This window comes from Pollicipes pollicipes, unplaced genomic scaffold (genome assembly GCF_011947565.3).
Source record: "Pollicipes pollicipes isolate AB1234 unplaced genomic scaffold, Ppol_2.1 Scaffold_4740;HRSCAF=5597_pilon_pilon_pilon, whole genome shotgun sequence".
Lineage (NCBI taxonomy): Eukaryota > Metazoa > Arthropoda > Thecostraca > Pollicipedomorpha > Pollicipedidae > Pollicipes > Pollicipes pollicipes.
This window is the reverse complement of record NW_023596545.1, coordinates 14,940,812-14,957,542: the sequence shown is the minus strand read 5'-3', so window position 1 is coordinate 14,957,542 and position 16,731 is coordinate 14,940,812. Positions and strand designations below refer to the sequence as shown.

The 16,731-nt window shown below is 60.5% G+C and overlaps 1 protein-coding gene across 1 annotated transcript in view; it reads left to right on the top strand.

The window, feature by feature from the left end:
• The window catches only part of stx (ubiquitin-like domain-containing protein stuxnet), a 41,641-nt gene extending 29,739 nt beyond the window's left edge, over positions 1 to 11,902 (top strand). The window contains 3 exon segments of the mRNA XM_037220902.1: positions 9,391 to 9,570; positions 11,104 to 11,237; positions 11,759 to 11,902. Coding sequence (XP_037076797.1) covers positions 9,391 to 9,570; positions 11,104 to 11,237; positions 11,759 to 11,902 — 458 coding nt within the window.
• Positions 11,903 to 16,731: the final 4,829 nt, after the last annotated feature.

The following is a 16,731-nucleotide window of genomic DNA, read 5'->3' as shown; positions in this document are numbered from 1 at the left end:
GGGAATGCGGGCCTGGCCGACCGGCCCCAGTTCAGGAATGCGGGCCTGGCCGACCGGCCCCAGTCCGGCAATGCTGCCCTCGCCGGCCGGCCCCAGTGCGGGAATGCGGCCCTCGCCGACCGGCCCCAGTCTGGGAATGCGGGTCTGACCGACTCGTCATGCATCTATGTATTTCGGTTAGAAGGTTTGTCGTAAAAATAACGACGAAGGCTGGCCGTGCAGGCCACCACCGCCTCCGAGTTGGGCAGGCAGGGTCGTGTGGCAGCAGCTCGTTTTGGCGTAGCGCTTGATGGATTCCGCCTGCCCAGGCCCCTGAGCAAGCATATGTGCGTTCACATCTGCGATCCTGCTGGCCCTTTTTGTGCGCTTCCGGCTCTGGTTTGAATGTAAAGTCGCCTTGGTAGTACCTGTTTATCGTGCGGGAACTAGCATACGCTCACAAGAGCGTATTGGGTTGGTGGCCTCCTCCCGCCGCGAGTAGTGTACGCTGGTGGCCTCCTCCCGCCGCGAGTAGTGTACGCTGGTGGCCTCCTCCCGCCGCGAGTAGTGTACGCTGGCTCTGGCATCGCTGCGACTGAGGCGATAAGCTGCTGCGGATTTGCCCGGGCGTCGGCGCAGGCTATCCGCCGTCGGGATAATTACGCTGTCTGGGCTCACGTGCGCGTCGTCTGGCCTGGTCATTTTGCGCCCCTATCTGTGTTAAGTTATTCCCATATGATTATCGCCGCGTGATGGGATTGCGCACTAAGTGTACAGTCTTACCACATAGAGATTCCTCAAAGTACGGGTTTTCCAGCGTCACCGTGGAGAACCGTCGAGAGAGAGGGCGACATCAGGGTGGTATGGCGTCTAGCCTGGCCCTGTGGGTGTGTTCGAAGCATCTGCTTCCCTGTCGTCTGGTCTGTGTGCACCTCTCCTACAACCTGACGGGATAGGATTGGCCCACAGCGGCAACCCAGATAAGTGCACTGCCTCTCGCGTCACTGGTTCCCGGCAAGGCGTTCTTGGCATCACCATCGCCACGCTCTTCAAATCTCCGTTCTTCCTCCCCATGCAGCTGGAACCTGAAGAGGTCACGCTGCGCTCAGTCAACCCACCACCAGCCACCGGCTGGCAGCCAGCCATGACCCGAGGTCACCACACACAACCATAGTCGGTGCGCCCCAAAGTCCAAATCATCATCATCACTACACACAACCGAGGGTCCAGACCCTCTCCCAGCGCCCACAATCGGTGCTGTGGTGGCTGGTCAGCAACAGCGTGGCGGCCGGCCGATGACACGCCGCCGCCGGCCCCGTCGAGGTCAATACAGGCCGGGATCAATGCGGCCTGACGCGCCGGCCCTGCGCCTCTGACCCAGCCGTGCGTCCCGGCCAGCGGCCGCCGGCGCCTCGCCGGAGCCCGCGCCGCCGGCCGGCTGGACCTCGATGGATGGGCTGCGAACTCGGCGGCTTGGCTGACTTGCCTCTCGGCGGCTTGGCTGACTCGCCCCTCGGCGGCTTGGCCGACTCGCCTATTGGCGGCTTGGCTGGCTCGCCTCTTGGCGGCTTGGCTGACTCGCCTATTGACGACTTGGCTTGGTTTCTGTGCCGGGTCGGTGGGCCCCTGTGCCGGGTCGGTGGACCCCTGTGCCCCTGAACCGGGTCGGTAGCGGTGTGCTGTGCCGGGATTCGGCGGTGTTATTGATACAGTCCCTGGTCGGGGGCGCGCATTTGCTTAACTGGGAGACTCTCACCGACCCGTGCACGACTTGCAAACGCTCTCTAACACTCCCCTACCCGGCCGTCAGCCGCGCCGTGCGCGAGCCGCACCGAAAATCCGCATTTCACGTCAGCCTTGAGCGAACAACGGCTTTGAACTTCGAAGAAAAATCGGGCTCTCGTTGCAAAAAGCCGCAGCTGACACTGTGTAGGGTCACTGACCGCGGCCGGCTGGGCCTCCAGGCCGCCTGTCATTGTTCGGCACTGAGAAGCGGACGGCAGTGGGGTTTCGGAGGTTTGGGCGCGGGGAGGGGTCTGAGAAGCTCGCCATGGGCGTGGTCACCTGTCCTATTGACCGGTCACGGGGCCGTCTCGCACTCGGCTTTAATTAGAAATAGCGCCCGCCGCCGGCCTGCGAGTCCGGGGCCCGGGGTCCGGCTGCGGGCGGGGGCGGCGCCTCGGTCGCGCCGCTCGCTCCCGGCGGCCAGCTCGTTGCGCGCCCCGGACGGCCGCCGCCCCGACCGCCGGGCACACCCGGCGCAGTCGGTCGGCAGGCCGCGGGGCATCTGAGGCGGCCGCAGCTGGGCCGGCCAGCCGAAGCGGACCGGCTGCGGTCAATGCGGCGGCTCGGCTCAGGTGTGTCAGCCGACGGCTCGTGCGGCGTCGGTCCAGGACGCGCCATCTGACCCGGCCCGGACCTCAATCCGGGCCGAGGCAGGCTTGTCTGGGGCAGTCGTGCGCGCCTGAGTGGATTGAGATGTGAGCGGACAGGTATCTAGCTGTGGCGAACTGCGGCATCTCACGAAAACTTACTTGCACAGCGACGGCCTGGCTCTACCGTGTTACATGTAAACAAACAAGGAAAGCATCGCGTTCGGCCTCGCCCAACTCCAGAGAAGCTTCGCCGGCCGCTGGTGCCGGCCGTGTAGCCCCGTACGGTCGACGGCAGCATGGCGCCCGACTTTCTCTCCGCGGTATCTGCCGGCGGCTGGACCCCGAGACGGCCGCCGCCGAATCTGAGCCGGGCCGCGCTCTGTGGCCGGACGCGCCACTGTCCGGCCGGAGGGGGTGGTCGGGCGGGGCCGGAGGGGGTGGTCAGGCCGGGCTCGGGTGCGATGTTGGACAGGTGCCACCAACCACGCGGCCCCGGCAGCAGGCGGACGGGCATTGCTGGACACGCAGCTGCGTGGGCCGAACTGCGATCTAGTCATGCCGCGTTGCCGCGCTCTCCCTGCAGCGGTGCGCCATGCGCCTGGCCTTAGCGCCGCCGCCGCCACCCGAGACAGGTGTCCCCTGAGCTGCATGGCTAACTCGGGCGGGCACGCCTCCGCCGGCCGGCGCCACATCGGGTCCGCGGCGCGGCTTCCGGGTTCGGGCTGCGCCGTCGGACGGCGGCAACGGCGCTACTTCCCCGACGAGGCCGGCTGACGGCGCCGCCGCCACACTGCGCTCAACGCCGCCTGAGGGCAGAGCCGGAGCTCGCGTTGGCCCGCGGCCACTGTGGACACGGCGGCGGCCACTGTGGACACTGTTGCGCACCTGAGGTCGTGACTGGCGTCTCCCGGCGCCGAGCGCGGCTGGCGGCGGAGGAGAGTCGCCTGTCGCGGCCGGCCGTGCTATTGATTTCGGCTGGCTGGTTGTCGCCCCGGCGGCTCGGCCGCCCCCTCCCCGGGCTTCCTGGCTGATGCTTTATCGGATGGCTGCGAGGTACCCCGAGCTGGGGGATCGCCGGCAGAACAGAGCCCATGCGTCGTGGCTGACGCCGGATCAATATGCCGTTGGCTGCACCAGAACCTGGCGCTGCCTTCAGATAAAACCACCGGTGCTGTCCGGCTGTTGTGCTACGGAGCTTTCGTGATTTTAGTGAGGTGTTGCCAGGCATCAAACACGGCTTTTTTTAGTCCGTCCCTTACATACCTGTCTGGACCGGCCTCATGCTTTGAATTCGTGGATCTTGGCCTTTCGGGCTTTGAATGACCACGTGGCGATGACTTGGGACTTAAAGGTGCGAGACCCTTCGCTGGAATGGCAGACTCCTCACATTCGCTGGAATAACAGACTTCTCACTTCGGCTGGAATGGCAGACTCCTCACCTTCGCTGGAATGGCAGACTCCTCACCTCACGTTCAGCGCGCAGAGTTGTTTTTATGTTTAAAGTGAATGAATGGTCCGGCGTGGTAAGTACACAAGTCAGAGCTAATCTTGGGGATGGAGTGCGGCAACACAAATCTCACGAGATCTTGCTAAAAGTGGTAGCCGCTACGAACCAGTGCATTGAAAAAGTGACCAATTGCCATAGTCTAGTTAAGATAACCAATTCGGGACCATTGCAAGTGAGATTGCAAGTTGCACATCGCCGATGACAGGCACCAGTTTACTTTCAGTACCAGCGGGGGTCATTAGTGGCAAGATTAATAGGATTGAAATGGTGTCCGCGGGCGCATTGTTAACCACCGAGCTCGAACAAAACAGACCCGCCCGCCGTCCGTGGCCGACACTTCGCCGCTATAAATTGTGATTGAATAAACGCCATGTTTGCCGGCCCACATGTCCTCGGTGTCACGCGCCATGTAGTTCCTGCTCCTCGGTAAAGCGAACGCCGACACGTACGCGACTCACTACCACACCGCTCCGCAGCACAACACTGTCACACCGCTACTCAATGCGGCACCGTTACACCGCTTCCCAGCACATCACCGCCACACCGCTTCTCAGCACAGCACCGTCACACCGCTCCTCAGCACAGCACCGCCACACCGCTTCTTAGCGCAGCACCGCCACACCGCTTCTCAGCGCAGCACCGCCACACCGCTTCTCAGCGCAGCACCGTCACACCGCTTCTCAGCGCAGCACCGTCACACTGCTTCTCAGCGCAGCACCGTCACACCGCTTCTCAGCACAGCACCGCCACACCGCTTCTCAGCGCAGCACCGTCACACCGCTTCTCAGCGCAGCACCGTCACACCGCTTCTCAACGCGGCACCGCCACACCGCTCCTCAACGCAGCACCGCCACGCCGTTCCTCAACGCGGTATCGCCACACCGCTTCTCAGTCGTGGATATGGGCCCCCATCTCGCGCTAAGCATGTGGAGGTCCAGCGGCCTCTGCCGGTTGATGCGGCTGTGGGCAGCATCAGATGGGTCCAATATCCCACCCTTTGATCCCATCGCCACTTGGCCAGCGTTCTGCCAGCTGCCTGCCGGTGCGTCTGCTGGCTGGGCAGTGAGCACCTGTCGACGAGTTTTCCTCGCTCCCCTCTCTCCAGTTACACTGGGCTCCTGGTATGCGTCCGCTAGTACGCCGTGCGCCCGCCACCAGGACTCAGCGGCTTTGGGACGACAGACGCTGTCAAGCCCAGCCCCCGGCCGCCATATTAAGGCCGTGCGGCGCTCTAGTCCGTACGTCAGCGCCATGGGCCGGACGTGGGCCCGGTTAGGGACTTGACGCCGTAGCCCTGCGCCTATGATCTGTGCAGAGGGACGGTGCAGCGCGGCGCGGCCTGGCCTGGCTCCCAGCGCTGGACTGTGGCTCGCGCTGTGCGGGCGAGCAGGCCGGCTCTCAGTGGGCCCCGTCAGCAGCCCCCCAACCCTCCCCCCTCCTCCCCCCTGTCACCAGCCTGCCGCGCCTTCTGGCAGCGCCGGAGTTGTATCAGTCGGTGTCGGATCCGGCGAGAGTGAGTTGGATGCCCTCTCGGCTCCCCACGCCTGTGTGAGTGAGAAGGGAGCTCACTCGTCTCCGCGCGCGCCTGTGTGCGCGGGTAACGCGAGATGCTGACCGGGGTAGTGTGGTCTTACTGTCCGCCTGGCGTGCAGCACACGTACAGAAGCTATTCCCTTGGGGAAGGGGGAGGAACTGAGCTGACGATGAACTATGTAGTAGTCACAACATTCATCGTACGGCCATTGCCAGCAGTGTTGTCATACATCCGGAAGAATACCTTTCGAGGTCTGTATACCTCTGAGCCACTGTGGGCCACGGTTACAATACTTGAGTTTTCTAGGTTTATCAGAGTAGGAAAATTGATGCTCCAAATACGCACATGCGTTAGTTTTTCATGTGTTACACATGACGTAGAATCTGATGCAGAGCAAATGTGCTACGAAATGCAAATTCAATTTTAAGATGCCTTTTGGCGCTCTGCACCTTGGCACTGCAAAAAGAAATGTCCGTGAAATTCATCACTCCAGCTCTGGAACCGTAAGGAGGAGGTCGACCAGGCCAGTGGAACGATTGTATCTAACCCCGGCGCCGGTCTGGTCCGGTCAGCACCACGATACGTTTGTGCGGCGCGGTGCTGGCCGGCCGTTAGTTACCCTGCGCCTGCTCGCGCGCCCGAGTGTGTGTATCGACGCCGGTGCCCCACAGGCCCGGCATCGACGCCCGTTACTGGCCGCAACGGACCGCTGCCGCGCCGGGCGGCGTCGCTCCAAGCGGGCTGGGGACGGCGGGCACCGCGGACCACAGGCTGGGGACTGCAGGCACTGCGGACCACAGGCTGGGGACTGCAGGCACTGCGGACCACAGGCTGGGGACTGCAGGCACCGCGGACCACAGGCTGGGGACTGCAGGCACTGCGGACCACAGGCTGGGGACTGCAGACACTGCGGACCACAGGCTGGGGACGGCAGGCACCGCGGACCACAGGCTGGGGACTGCAGGCACTGCGGACCATAGGCTGGGGACGGCAGACACTGCGGACCACAGGCTGGGGACTGCAGGCACCGCGGACCACAGGCTGGGGACTGCAGGCACTGCGGACCACAAGGCTGGGGACGGCAGGTACTGCGGACCACAGGCTGGGGACGGCAGGCACTGCGGGCCACAGGCTGGGGACTGCAGGCACCGCGGACCACAGGCTGGGGATGACCAAGTCCGGGCTTGCCGTTCAGTCATGTCCTGGCTGGCGCACCAGCGCCCACACCGCCTCTGCAGCGGATTGTTTTCATGGCGGCGTCCATAGGACAGGTGCTCTGGTCTTAAGACTCCCGTGACCGGCAGTGGCCGCGAGCGCTTGGGGCAGGCTGCTAGTGAGGTGGACTGCGATTGTGACGCATCCAAGACATTTTCAGACAAGCGTCAGCGCGAGCAATGCCATAGTTTGACGCTTGTGTTGACTATCACGCTAGCTTCTAAGAGTATGCGTGCCTAGTTCTTGTGCTGTTTTGAGCGTATGACGCAAAGCGCATTTGATGTACCGTTCTTTTCACTGAAAGTATCGTGCAGCTTTCAACGCTTATGCAACGCTGTCGCAGCGTGATGCCGGTCAGCGAGCGGTCGCTTTGTCGGCTGATGCGAGCTAGATTTCACCCCACGCAGCGAGGCCACGTGCGCTGATGTCGCCGACAAAGCAGCACGCCGCCGACGGGCCGACATTCCCCGATTCCTTTGTGGCTTCAGGCGCCGGGGTGTCGCAAAGCGTTGATTGGCGACGTGGCGCGGTCGGCGGGTGCCGCTAGTGTCGCCTGCGGCGTTCTCATGCTTCCAACGCACGGCAGTTGGGCGGTCGTGCGAGCCAGTTAGGGCGGCCTGCGGTGGCCGCAGCGTTCGTGGCGCTCACGGCGTGCTGGCGCCGACCTGCCAAAGCGGTCCGCTTTGCGGCTGTCACACGTACGGTCCGCCGCGTCGGCGCCGCCCGGTCAGATCCGTGCGCGGAACCGGGTCACTAGAGCACCGCCGCTGCTGCCATCTAGCGTCACGAAAGAGGACTAGCAGTTTGCCTCCTGGACGCCGATGTTTGCCAGCTGGAGCGGACGCGATGTGGAACACGGGGCACGCTCCGCGAGTTTCACCGGGGCAATAGAAAGCTGGCTGATGACCTCTGTTTGCCCGTGTGCCGGCACCTCCGTGGCCTCTGGTACGGCGCCGTTTTTGGTGTCGGCACGAAGGTGACCAAATCACGTCCACTGCTGGAAGAAAACAGCTGCCGGACTCCCGGCCCCGTCCCTCAGCTGCCGGACGCCCCGCCCCGTCCCTCGACTCGACGCCGCGGCTAAGCTCGTTGCGACGCGTGGTGGCGGGCGCGATCGGCAGTTCCGGTCGGCGCGGCGCGGGCCGGCACCGTGCCATGGGGCACCGCGTGGACGAGGGCGGCCCGGACCTTCTCCAGTGGGTCGCCCTCGCTCTCACCGCGCCCGGGTGGCGTGGGATTGGACGGGCGCTGGAGGGTGGCCGGCTGCTGCCGGCCCGCTGCCGGCCCGCCGGCTGTTGGGGCTCGGTGGATGGACGGCGATCGCTGTGTACGGGGCTTGTCTGCTTAAAAGTTTTGTGGGATGGCAGTTCGCGTCTCGCTCCGCCATTTTTGTTGTCATCGCGGCTGCGGGAGGTGCCGATGTACGCTGCACGTTGTTCATGTGCTGCGGTAGCGTTGTCTTTTGTTTAGTACCCTCATTCGGCTAGATATTCGTCTTGCTTTATGGGATGGAACACGGTCATTCATTCAGCCCAAAACAAATTTGACTTAATCTCTCACCACGATTGTACCATGGAGCGCCAGAAGCACAGCCGATGGCTGGTACCGAACCCCCTCCTCACGGTTGCATGCCCCATGAGTACAGCGGTCCGTACGGGAGTGTGACCGCTGGCCCGGCGACGGCGGCTGATCACGGCGACATCAACAGGGAACGGTCCAGCGGCGGCCGGCTTGGCAGCTCGCCATTGGCGCCGCAGTCGGGAAAAGTCTGCGTCACGAACCAGGGCTAACGGTCGTCACATCCGTGTCCGTGCTGGCCGCGAGCGCCGTCGCCGACAGGCGGAGCATCCTCCGCGTGCCGTGCCCCTCCCCTCGCACTCCCCTCGGCGTGTCCGTGCCCCTCTCCCCGGCGTGCACGCCCCTCCCCTCCCGGCGAGCGTCCCCTCCCCCCGCCCCAATAAAGCCCCCCCTCCCCGCTGCCCTCGCGCTCGGGGTCCGCTGGTAATCTTAGCACCGACATTTCACTTTTATGACGGAGCCGGCCATGGCGTGGAAGGCGGCGACCTGGCCCGTGACTGGATGCCAGCGGAAATTGGTTTTCGGGAACGACGGCATCGGCTGCGTCTCTGGTGTCAACTGTTGTTGACGGAGCATTGTGCGATGTGTGTGCTGGGGATGTCCCGCTGTCATCCCCACATGTGTGTGCTGGGGCTGTCACGCAATCATCCCCGCATGTGTGTGATTGGGATGTCCCGCTGTCATCCCCACATGTGTGTGCTGGGGCTGTCACGCTGTCATTCCCAGATGCGTGTGCTGGGGCTGTCACGCAATCATCCCCACATATGTGTGCTGGGGCTGTCACGCTGTCATCCCCAGATGTTTGCTGGGGCTGTCACGCCGTCATCCCCATATGTTTGCTTCTATGTCCCCGTTTGTGCTTCAATTTAGCTGTCCTATCTAACCTGTGACCCGTTCGTCAGGTGTGGTGGACGAGGTAGCCACCCAGTGCATGCATCACTACCTCGTCTGACGATGACTGGTCGTTTGTGCGATCCGTCACACCGGCTGGTGTCTGTCCGGCTCGCATCCCAGCGATAGATAGGCGAAGGAGACTTATTACTGTCACTGGCCTTACTTTCGTGACCTGGCACTGGCCATCGTCTGTGGCTGGGCCTGCCCGGCCGCCGACGCCCCCTGCCTGAAGCCTGAGCCGTCCCCTGCCTGAGGTCTGAGCCGTCGTCGCCGTCGCTGACGCTCACCTGTCCCTGCGCTGTCGGCAGGTACGCTGAACCCCTCGCTGCAGGACCGGATGGGCCGACCCAAGCGGGACATCAGCACCATCATCCACATCCTGAACGACTTGCTGTGCGCGTCGCCGCAGTACCGCGGCGAGGACGGCGGCGCTCAGAGCAAGCCAGCGCCGGGCGCGCCAGGTCCCCAGGAGCCGGCGCAGCCGCCAGGTGAGCGCCGATGCCGCCCGCCCGCGTCCGCCCACCGGTCTCCTCCGACAGGTGCCGGGACGAGCTGGCGTGTGAGCGCTGCGTTCACGCCCGCTGACAGAGCCGTCGGAGCAGCTCACAGAGCACCGCGGGCCAGCGTCCGCTGCCCGGGCCCGCAGGCCACCGCTCACCGTCTGGCGCCAACCCCGGAGGATCCGGACACCTTCCCTCCGACCCCTTGTAACGCCGTCACGGAACAGTCTGGGCTGTCGGCAAGCGGGGCGCCTTGTCTTGGCCTCGCCTGCGTGCTGCGGGCCGAGCTCGGTGCTCGGCGAAATGTCACCTGTTTAGTCCGTTAGTCCTTTCATTGTCACGCGCAGCTCGATGCGGCTCCCGCTGTCGGTCTCCTTCAACCTCTCCCAGCTGTACCAGCGCGTCGACACTGCCCCCAGCTGGTACTGACCCGTCTGCTGGCTGGGTTCGGCGCACTCAGAGCGTCTGCTGTGCCAGTGGGATGGTCAGAGGGCGGTCGCTGGCCGGCTGCTGACGGCCGGCTGCTGACCGCACGTCCGAGCCGGTGTCGGATTGGCTGCGCCATTCCGCTTGGCAGGGACCGTAACGCGTGCTGACCTTGTTTGGGGCGTGCTGCTAGGATATCTTCGCTGTGATGTATGTGTGGTGTGGAGCAGGAACTTTTGAAATCTGCGGCGTGAAGGGTAGTGTCCATACGTTTGCATTTGATTCTAAATGCGCCCCCGCCTGAAGATCCAGGGTGCACAGTTTCTTTCCACTGAACTGCGTAGACGCATGAGTCTGGAAAGGCGGGGTCGGCAACGTTTGTCGCCTCCAGCGGACGTCACGAGCCCGCTCCAGACCTGCCCAGCGCTATCAGGATATGGATGTGGGCGACGTTCGGTCCGGTGCCATGGCCCACAAAAACCGGGCGCCGGTCGGGCCGCCGCCCCTATCGCGGATCGCTGCGGCTCCGGTCCAGTTCCGTCTCTCCCCGGCGTCAGCGCGCAGATGTGCACCGATGCTTCGTGGCGTCGTCCTTTTTGCCTCGTTGGAAGAAAGAGTGTTGCGCGTTACGTCGAGTTTCCAAATGATGCCTTGCGTGGGGTCGAAAGTTGAACGAGCGGGTCTGTTGCCCTTCGTATCCGGTGGTCACTGCGTGTCTCGTTAGTCTGCCGATTGCTGGAGTTCACGGGACCGACCGGAGGCCGCACTGCCAACGGCACGCCTGGGGACAGCGACCGTATGTCGTGTCTGGATGTTGCCGAGGGTGAGGGCACGAGAGAATGTCAACTGCACCCCGCCATCCTTTCCCCATCATCGGTCAATAGTGATGTGTTTTACTGACGCGGCTGCATGTGTCGTGAAATAAGTGAAAACGTATTTGTCCCACCCTGACGGAATTTCATGCGAGCGCCGACAGAGCCTGGCCGCATCTGACCGCTTCGGGCCGCATCGTGTCCCCTTCACCCTACCCACCCACCTCCCACCCCGCCCCGCACCTCTGGTCGCGTTCTGACCGCCCGCCCGGCATATTTGCAGCCGAGCCGACCACGCTGGACGAGAACCAGGCGACACGCGGCAAGGTGGAGCGACTGAAGCTGGTGCTGGAGGAGCGTCGCCAGCGCCGGCGCCAGCGGCGCACGCAGCGCAGCGCCCCCTACACCACCAGCTGGTCGGCCACCTCGTCGCGGCCGGAGGCGGGCGGCGGCGCGGCGCGCGCGGCCGCCGACGCCAGCGACGCCGAGCGGCCGGACGTGGGTGGCGGCGCGGCGCCGGCGCTGGTCACCTGCGGCGGCCAGAGCGCCCTCTGAGGGCCGACCGGCCAGCGGCGGATGAGGCACACGAGGGTGCTGCCGGCAGGGCTTCGCGACGGGCCCGCACGGGAGCAGCCTCGAGACGGCGCTCGGTGAGCGGACGTCGCGCCGGTCCTCAGAAGTGGCCTTGCGAGCGGTTTTCTGAGGAAAGTCCTCTTGAAGATTGCCCTCGCGAGGGATACTTCGGGAATGTTTCGGGAATGTCTCGGGTTTTCTGAACATTCGTCCGCAGGGCACCGTTGAAAACGTTCATAGAATGGTTTCCTGCGGTTTCTCCTGAAAAGCTGCTCGTGAAGGGCTCCAGAGGGCGTCTTCCGAGGATCGGCGTCCTCATCGTCGGCCTCCGGCCGCCTGACGGGCACCGCCCGCCATCTGCCCAGCCGCCAGAGCTCGAGGCGCCCTCTGCGGGGAGCGCCGACACAGAGGCGAGCCCACCGAGCGCCGACCAGCCCCGCCAGACGGCGCTGCGGCCGACCCGGCGACGCCTGACTGCCGGGGTGCGCTCCGAGCGGGTGCACGAGTGACGAGTGCTCGTGCCGCCCCGCCGGGCGTGACGCGATGCGTGTGTGCCACGGGACCGCTGGGTCTTGTGCGCGTGGTGCAGTTGCTAATCGTGTTCTAGCTGTATGTCCAGATGCGCGGCGCTTTCTGAGGGTGCGCGGACGGGGCCGGGCTGGGTGCGGCCGGCCGCCGCCGCCGTGACCGAGTCCCGGTTGGTCGGACTTTCTGGGCACCCTCAGTCTCGCTGGCGGTGATGCGATCAGTGCGTCTGCACGTGCCGCGCGCGCGCCCGCGGCGACGGCGGCTCTGTCCGGCAGGACTCTGCGCCCGCTGAGCCCCTGGAGCGAGATGACATAGACGGCACCGTCCAGGCGCCGAGGCCGGTGCGAGGACGAGTCCATTTACTTTTGTGTGTTCGGGGGAAGTCGTAGCGGTTCTCTTTGCGTTGAACGAAAGCACCTCCGTCGCCGGAGAAACCATGCGAATGTTTATGACCTGCGGTGGCTTGTGGACCCAGCCCGCCCATCGCAGCGGTAACTTTTGAGCACAGAGCGTGGCTCTGGGGCCGTGGCCATGCGCAGATTGACACTTGCAATCTGCTTGGAAGCGGACATGTGCATGCGTTCTGTTGGCGCCCTGCGCGCGGGGCTCGCAAGTCGGACGCCATGGCCACGGCCGGCAGTCAGTGTGTTCACACCGAGGCGTGTAAATAAAGTTATGTCGAGAGTAAGCCGCTGTCTGCCCACGGGCTTTGGGGCGAAGTCGCACGGGCCAGCGGCATGGGGGTGATCATAAGTGGGGATTTGGGGCGCGCCCACATCTAGTCATTTGGCGCTCATGACCAAGTGTTTCGGGTCAGTGTATGGCGGAAAACTTGCCGTCATCAGGAAAGCAAATGGTTTTTGTCAGTCGAGTGAGAGTCATTTCCCAGAATACTGAGGCATTCTTTTGTCACTGAACTTATAAACTATCATTTTTTTACGGACATGCTTCTCAAGCTACGCTCAAAACAACAACACACGCATTTACGCATGGAGTATTACAGTCACGAACGGCCGCTGTCGGCGCCGGCGCGGCTCGAGACAGCCACTAACAAAAAAGACACGCTCATAGCAAACCACAGCCCATACCTCACAAACACCAACCACGAAATATTCGCGCATAAAGTATTAGCGCCAGTTTTCATACATGTCTCCTGTTGGGTAGTCAAACATCCGGCCTTCTCTGTTCAAATTTGCCCAGTGTCCCAATTATGGCTGAGATGTGCTCCACCTTCCTTCCGATACTCGATTTATTCTCGAGCAAAGCCGTCTTGCCCGTAAGTGCACTACTTCGATATCATATGTTTGCCGATTGTAACACTCAGCTTGGCTAACGCTCTGATCTCCCGCAAAGTAAAGCATCCTTGGCGTTTATCATCTGTCCTGGACCCAATAAGCCAATATCTCGAAGATATTGCGATATTGTGCTCCAAAAAGCTTCACTATAGCACACGCCCAGAACTTATGCAAGACAGTTCGTTGGGCACATTGCACTTGAGGCACACAATGGAATTGACTGACCTCATTTTTCGTAAAAGAATATTAGTAGCATGCGTCTCAGCGATATTTTTGAACTTCATTGATCTACTTTACTGAGCTTTGTTGCAGTCATATTATATTTTGCTCCTGTCCCACCAAATGCCATAGAAAAAGCTCTCCCATCTGGGCTCCTATACCTGTTGCGCCTCCTTTGTTTTTAACCGTATCAGCATTTCATATATTTCGTTCACCCATGTCTCTCCTACCAGAATGAATTTCACAAAGGGGCATATTACTGAATGTGGAATTCTTGTTTCTGCCCTTTTCCAGTAAGCCAGAAGATTACCGATTACCCCGAAGTAATCTAGATACGTCCCTTGAATTCCAAACGTAGTGCAGGATTCATCAAACGAGGTCAGCGAGCCATCATCTCTAAACAAATTATTGAAGTATCGCACTCCTTTACTGTGCCACCTCTGCAGCCCAGTGCATACAAATTTACTTTGATCAGAAAACCAAAGCGAGTAAGACCATAAATCACCTTCTTTGATGCCATACCCTCATAAAATAGCGCCAATGACATAATAATCTCCTTCCAGAAAGGATTTAATGTGGGATCTCCCACCATTTTAAGAGAGAGCGGATTCATTTCCCATATGTTATGTCTTTCCGTATGTCTTCCCAATGTCTTCTCATTTCCCATAGACAGTGTCTTCGCTTCGTGCGGTCGCAGATGTACTTCGTGGTGGTTCGTTTCATCTGAGTTTTTCAACAGGTTCGTGAAGTGTCTGGCTAGCTGAGAAATAATTATTTGTTGGTCTGTCACAGTACGCTTTGATGTTTGAATGCAAGTAATTAGTTTACCCGCGTGCTGACCCATTTCTAATGCTAAGAAGTATTCACTTGGCTTTTCGCCACATTCGTGCTACATGGCCCCGAACCGAACCAGTGCACCATTTAGCCTGATTCGCCTGCAATCCTATAGTAACTTCACTGTCTAATCTAAGCTGTTCGCCAAAATCTCATGTTTATTTTGGTCTAGCTGAGATTCAAGCTTACTTAGTTGTTTGGTTAAAATCCTTTCCTGTTCCTATTTAGCACTTTTTCTTCTGTACGCCACACATGAAATTGTTCTTAAACAGCTTATCAGATATAACGAGTTCAGCATACTATCTCTTACTTATGAGAAACTCTTTAGTATATTGGGGGACTGAGTGCTCCCGCACTGTTTAACGGATTTCATTCTGGACTAAATCAGCATACATACTGTCCCGCAACAGCGATGTCGTCAGCTTGTAAAGACCCCTACCTCGTGGCTGCTCTGTTAAGGTTAGGGTTAATGTTATAATAGAATGGTTTATCATATATCTGGCTTGTATGCCCGCATCCAGGTCTCCTTCCAGGTCATTGGAACATGAGAAGGGGTCGAGGCGTCCCTGTTTTTGGACTGGGTTTCTCACTTTCTATCTATATCTCTGAACATTCTCGTGTCTTGAACGGAAAACACACATTAACAACGCGCATTATGCTTGCACCAAGTCGCTCACTACTTCACCCTCGCCGGCGCCTGCCAGCCACCGCCGGGGTCGCTGCAGAGCACGGTCTGCACCCGTTGGCGGTCAAGGGCAAACTGAACATCGAGGCATTGAAGCGCTGGAGCACACCACCCAAGAAAGCTCAGAGGACGGCGTTGGTAAGCGGGCACGACCGGATCACATGATGCACGGTTAGTGGAGCACCGCTGGGAGAACACTGGAGACGCTTTGTCGCACAGTTTTTGACTGAAAGCCGGCAGCGTTCGAAAGCCAGTTATGGCGGTGAGCACGAACAGGGACTGCAGATGCGTCACAGCTATCGCTACGCGGACGATCCAGGGATCTAACGCTGTTTTACTTACAGTGGACTACTGTGCATTCCCCCGCGTGGGTCACGTCCTGGTTACACATTGTGCAGCGTCAAGATGTCAGCCGTGGCGGGGTTGCCGAGGCACGGTGGGGGTTGCAGTTTTATCATGCCACAGTGCACGTGGTTTACTCGTGAGCCCGCCGCCGACGTAGAGTTCATTGTTGCCGCGTTGCACCGATAAGACCGCTTGATGGCCGGACAGGTGTTCTGGCGCCACCGCTCCCGCCTGAGGACTACGCTCACCACCGCGCTCGGCGCGATACCCCCCCCCCCCCCCCTTGTGGCTGGGAATATGCAGTCCAGCTGGCGCTGAACCCCGCCATCTCCGTCGCTGCGCGAGACGCCGTCTCCGCCTCGGGCTACGACGCCGTCTCCACCCATGAACGTAGTGCCCAGTGCGCCACCTTCGTTTCAGTCGGGCCCTGAAATAGAAGAAGTTTCTGAACAACTGACCCGGCCCAACGCTCCCATAGGGCCCCGATGCGGTTGAATCTATAATTTCGCTGATCCCCAGCGCTCGCGCCGGACCCCGATAGTTTGTACGCTTAGGATTTCGCTGATGTCGCTTATAAAGGTTCCGGCCACTTCTCTGCGATGGCAAATCTCAGGTTGCTCTCCACCTATCATAAGCCAACAACCGCACACATTCTCCGCCAATCCCCAACCAGGAATTGCACTGGGTCCGATGTACTCGCATGAGCCAATATTAATCAGTCGTATTCCAGCGTGTTGCAGGCTCTCCGCAAACCAAATTTCTCACATTTCGCCGCCAGCCAGCCGGAACACAATGATACACTTCCCATCGCAGCGGGCATCGTCGGCGTAGTTTTCTATTGGTTAGTTATATCGGCACTTGATCACGTTAGGATGCATAACTACGTGCGATGATGCTGGACTCGAGTCCGCGGTGGGTTCATTTCCCGGGGCAGGAACAATTTTCCGCTGTATTCTTTTTTGCACGCTTACATCGACTCTTCTGGAGGATTTCATAGGTATGTACAAATATTTATGCGATGTTCATGCTATGCACACTTTGGCCATTATCAGTTTGACCACACGGTCATGTGCCGGTCGTAATGAGAACACATATGGACTTTCGACCGCCCCGTTACCATTGTCGGTTCCGGACATACGCTCCACGTATTTAGCCAGGGCCGCAAAGTGGCAGGTACCTGCTAGTCGGCCGTATGCGACATGTACCGCGTCGCCTAGAAGAGACCCCCTCGAAACAAAAATAATTTGATTTTATTTACTTTGTTTCGGGTGGCTCGGTGTTCTTTGTTTTAATTGTGTGTGTCACAATCTTTAGCTGAAACAGAAGCCACCGGAAAACACAATTTTACCAGCATTTATAAGATACAACACATGCAACATTTCTGCACCAACACAAGTCAACTGAGTCTGAACTTTGCACAGTGAATGACAAC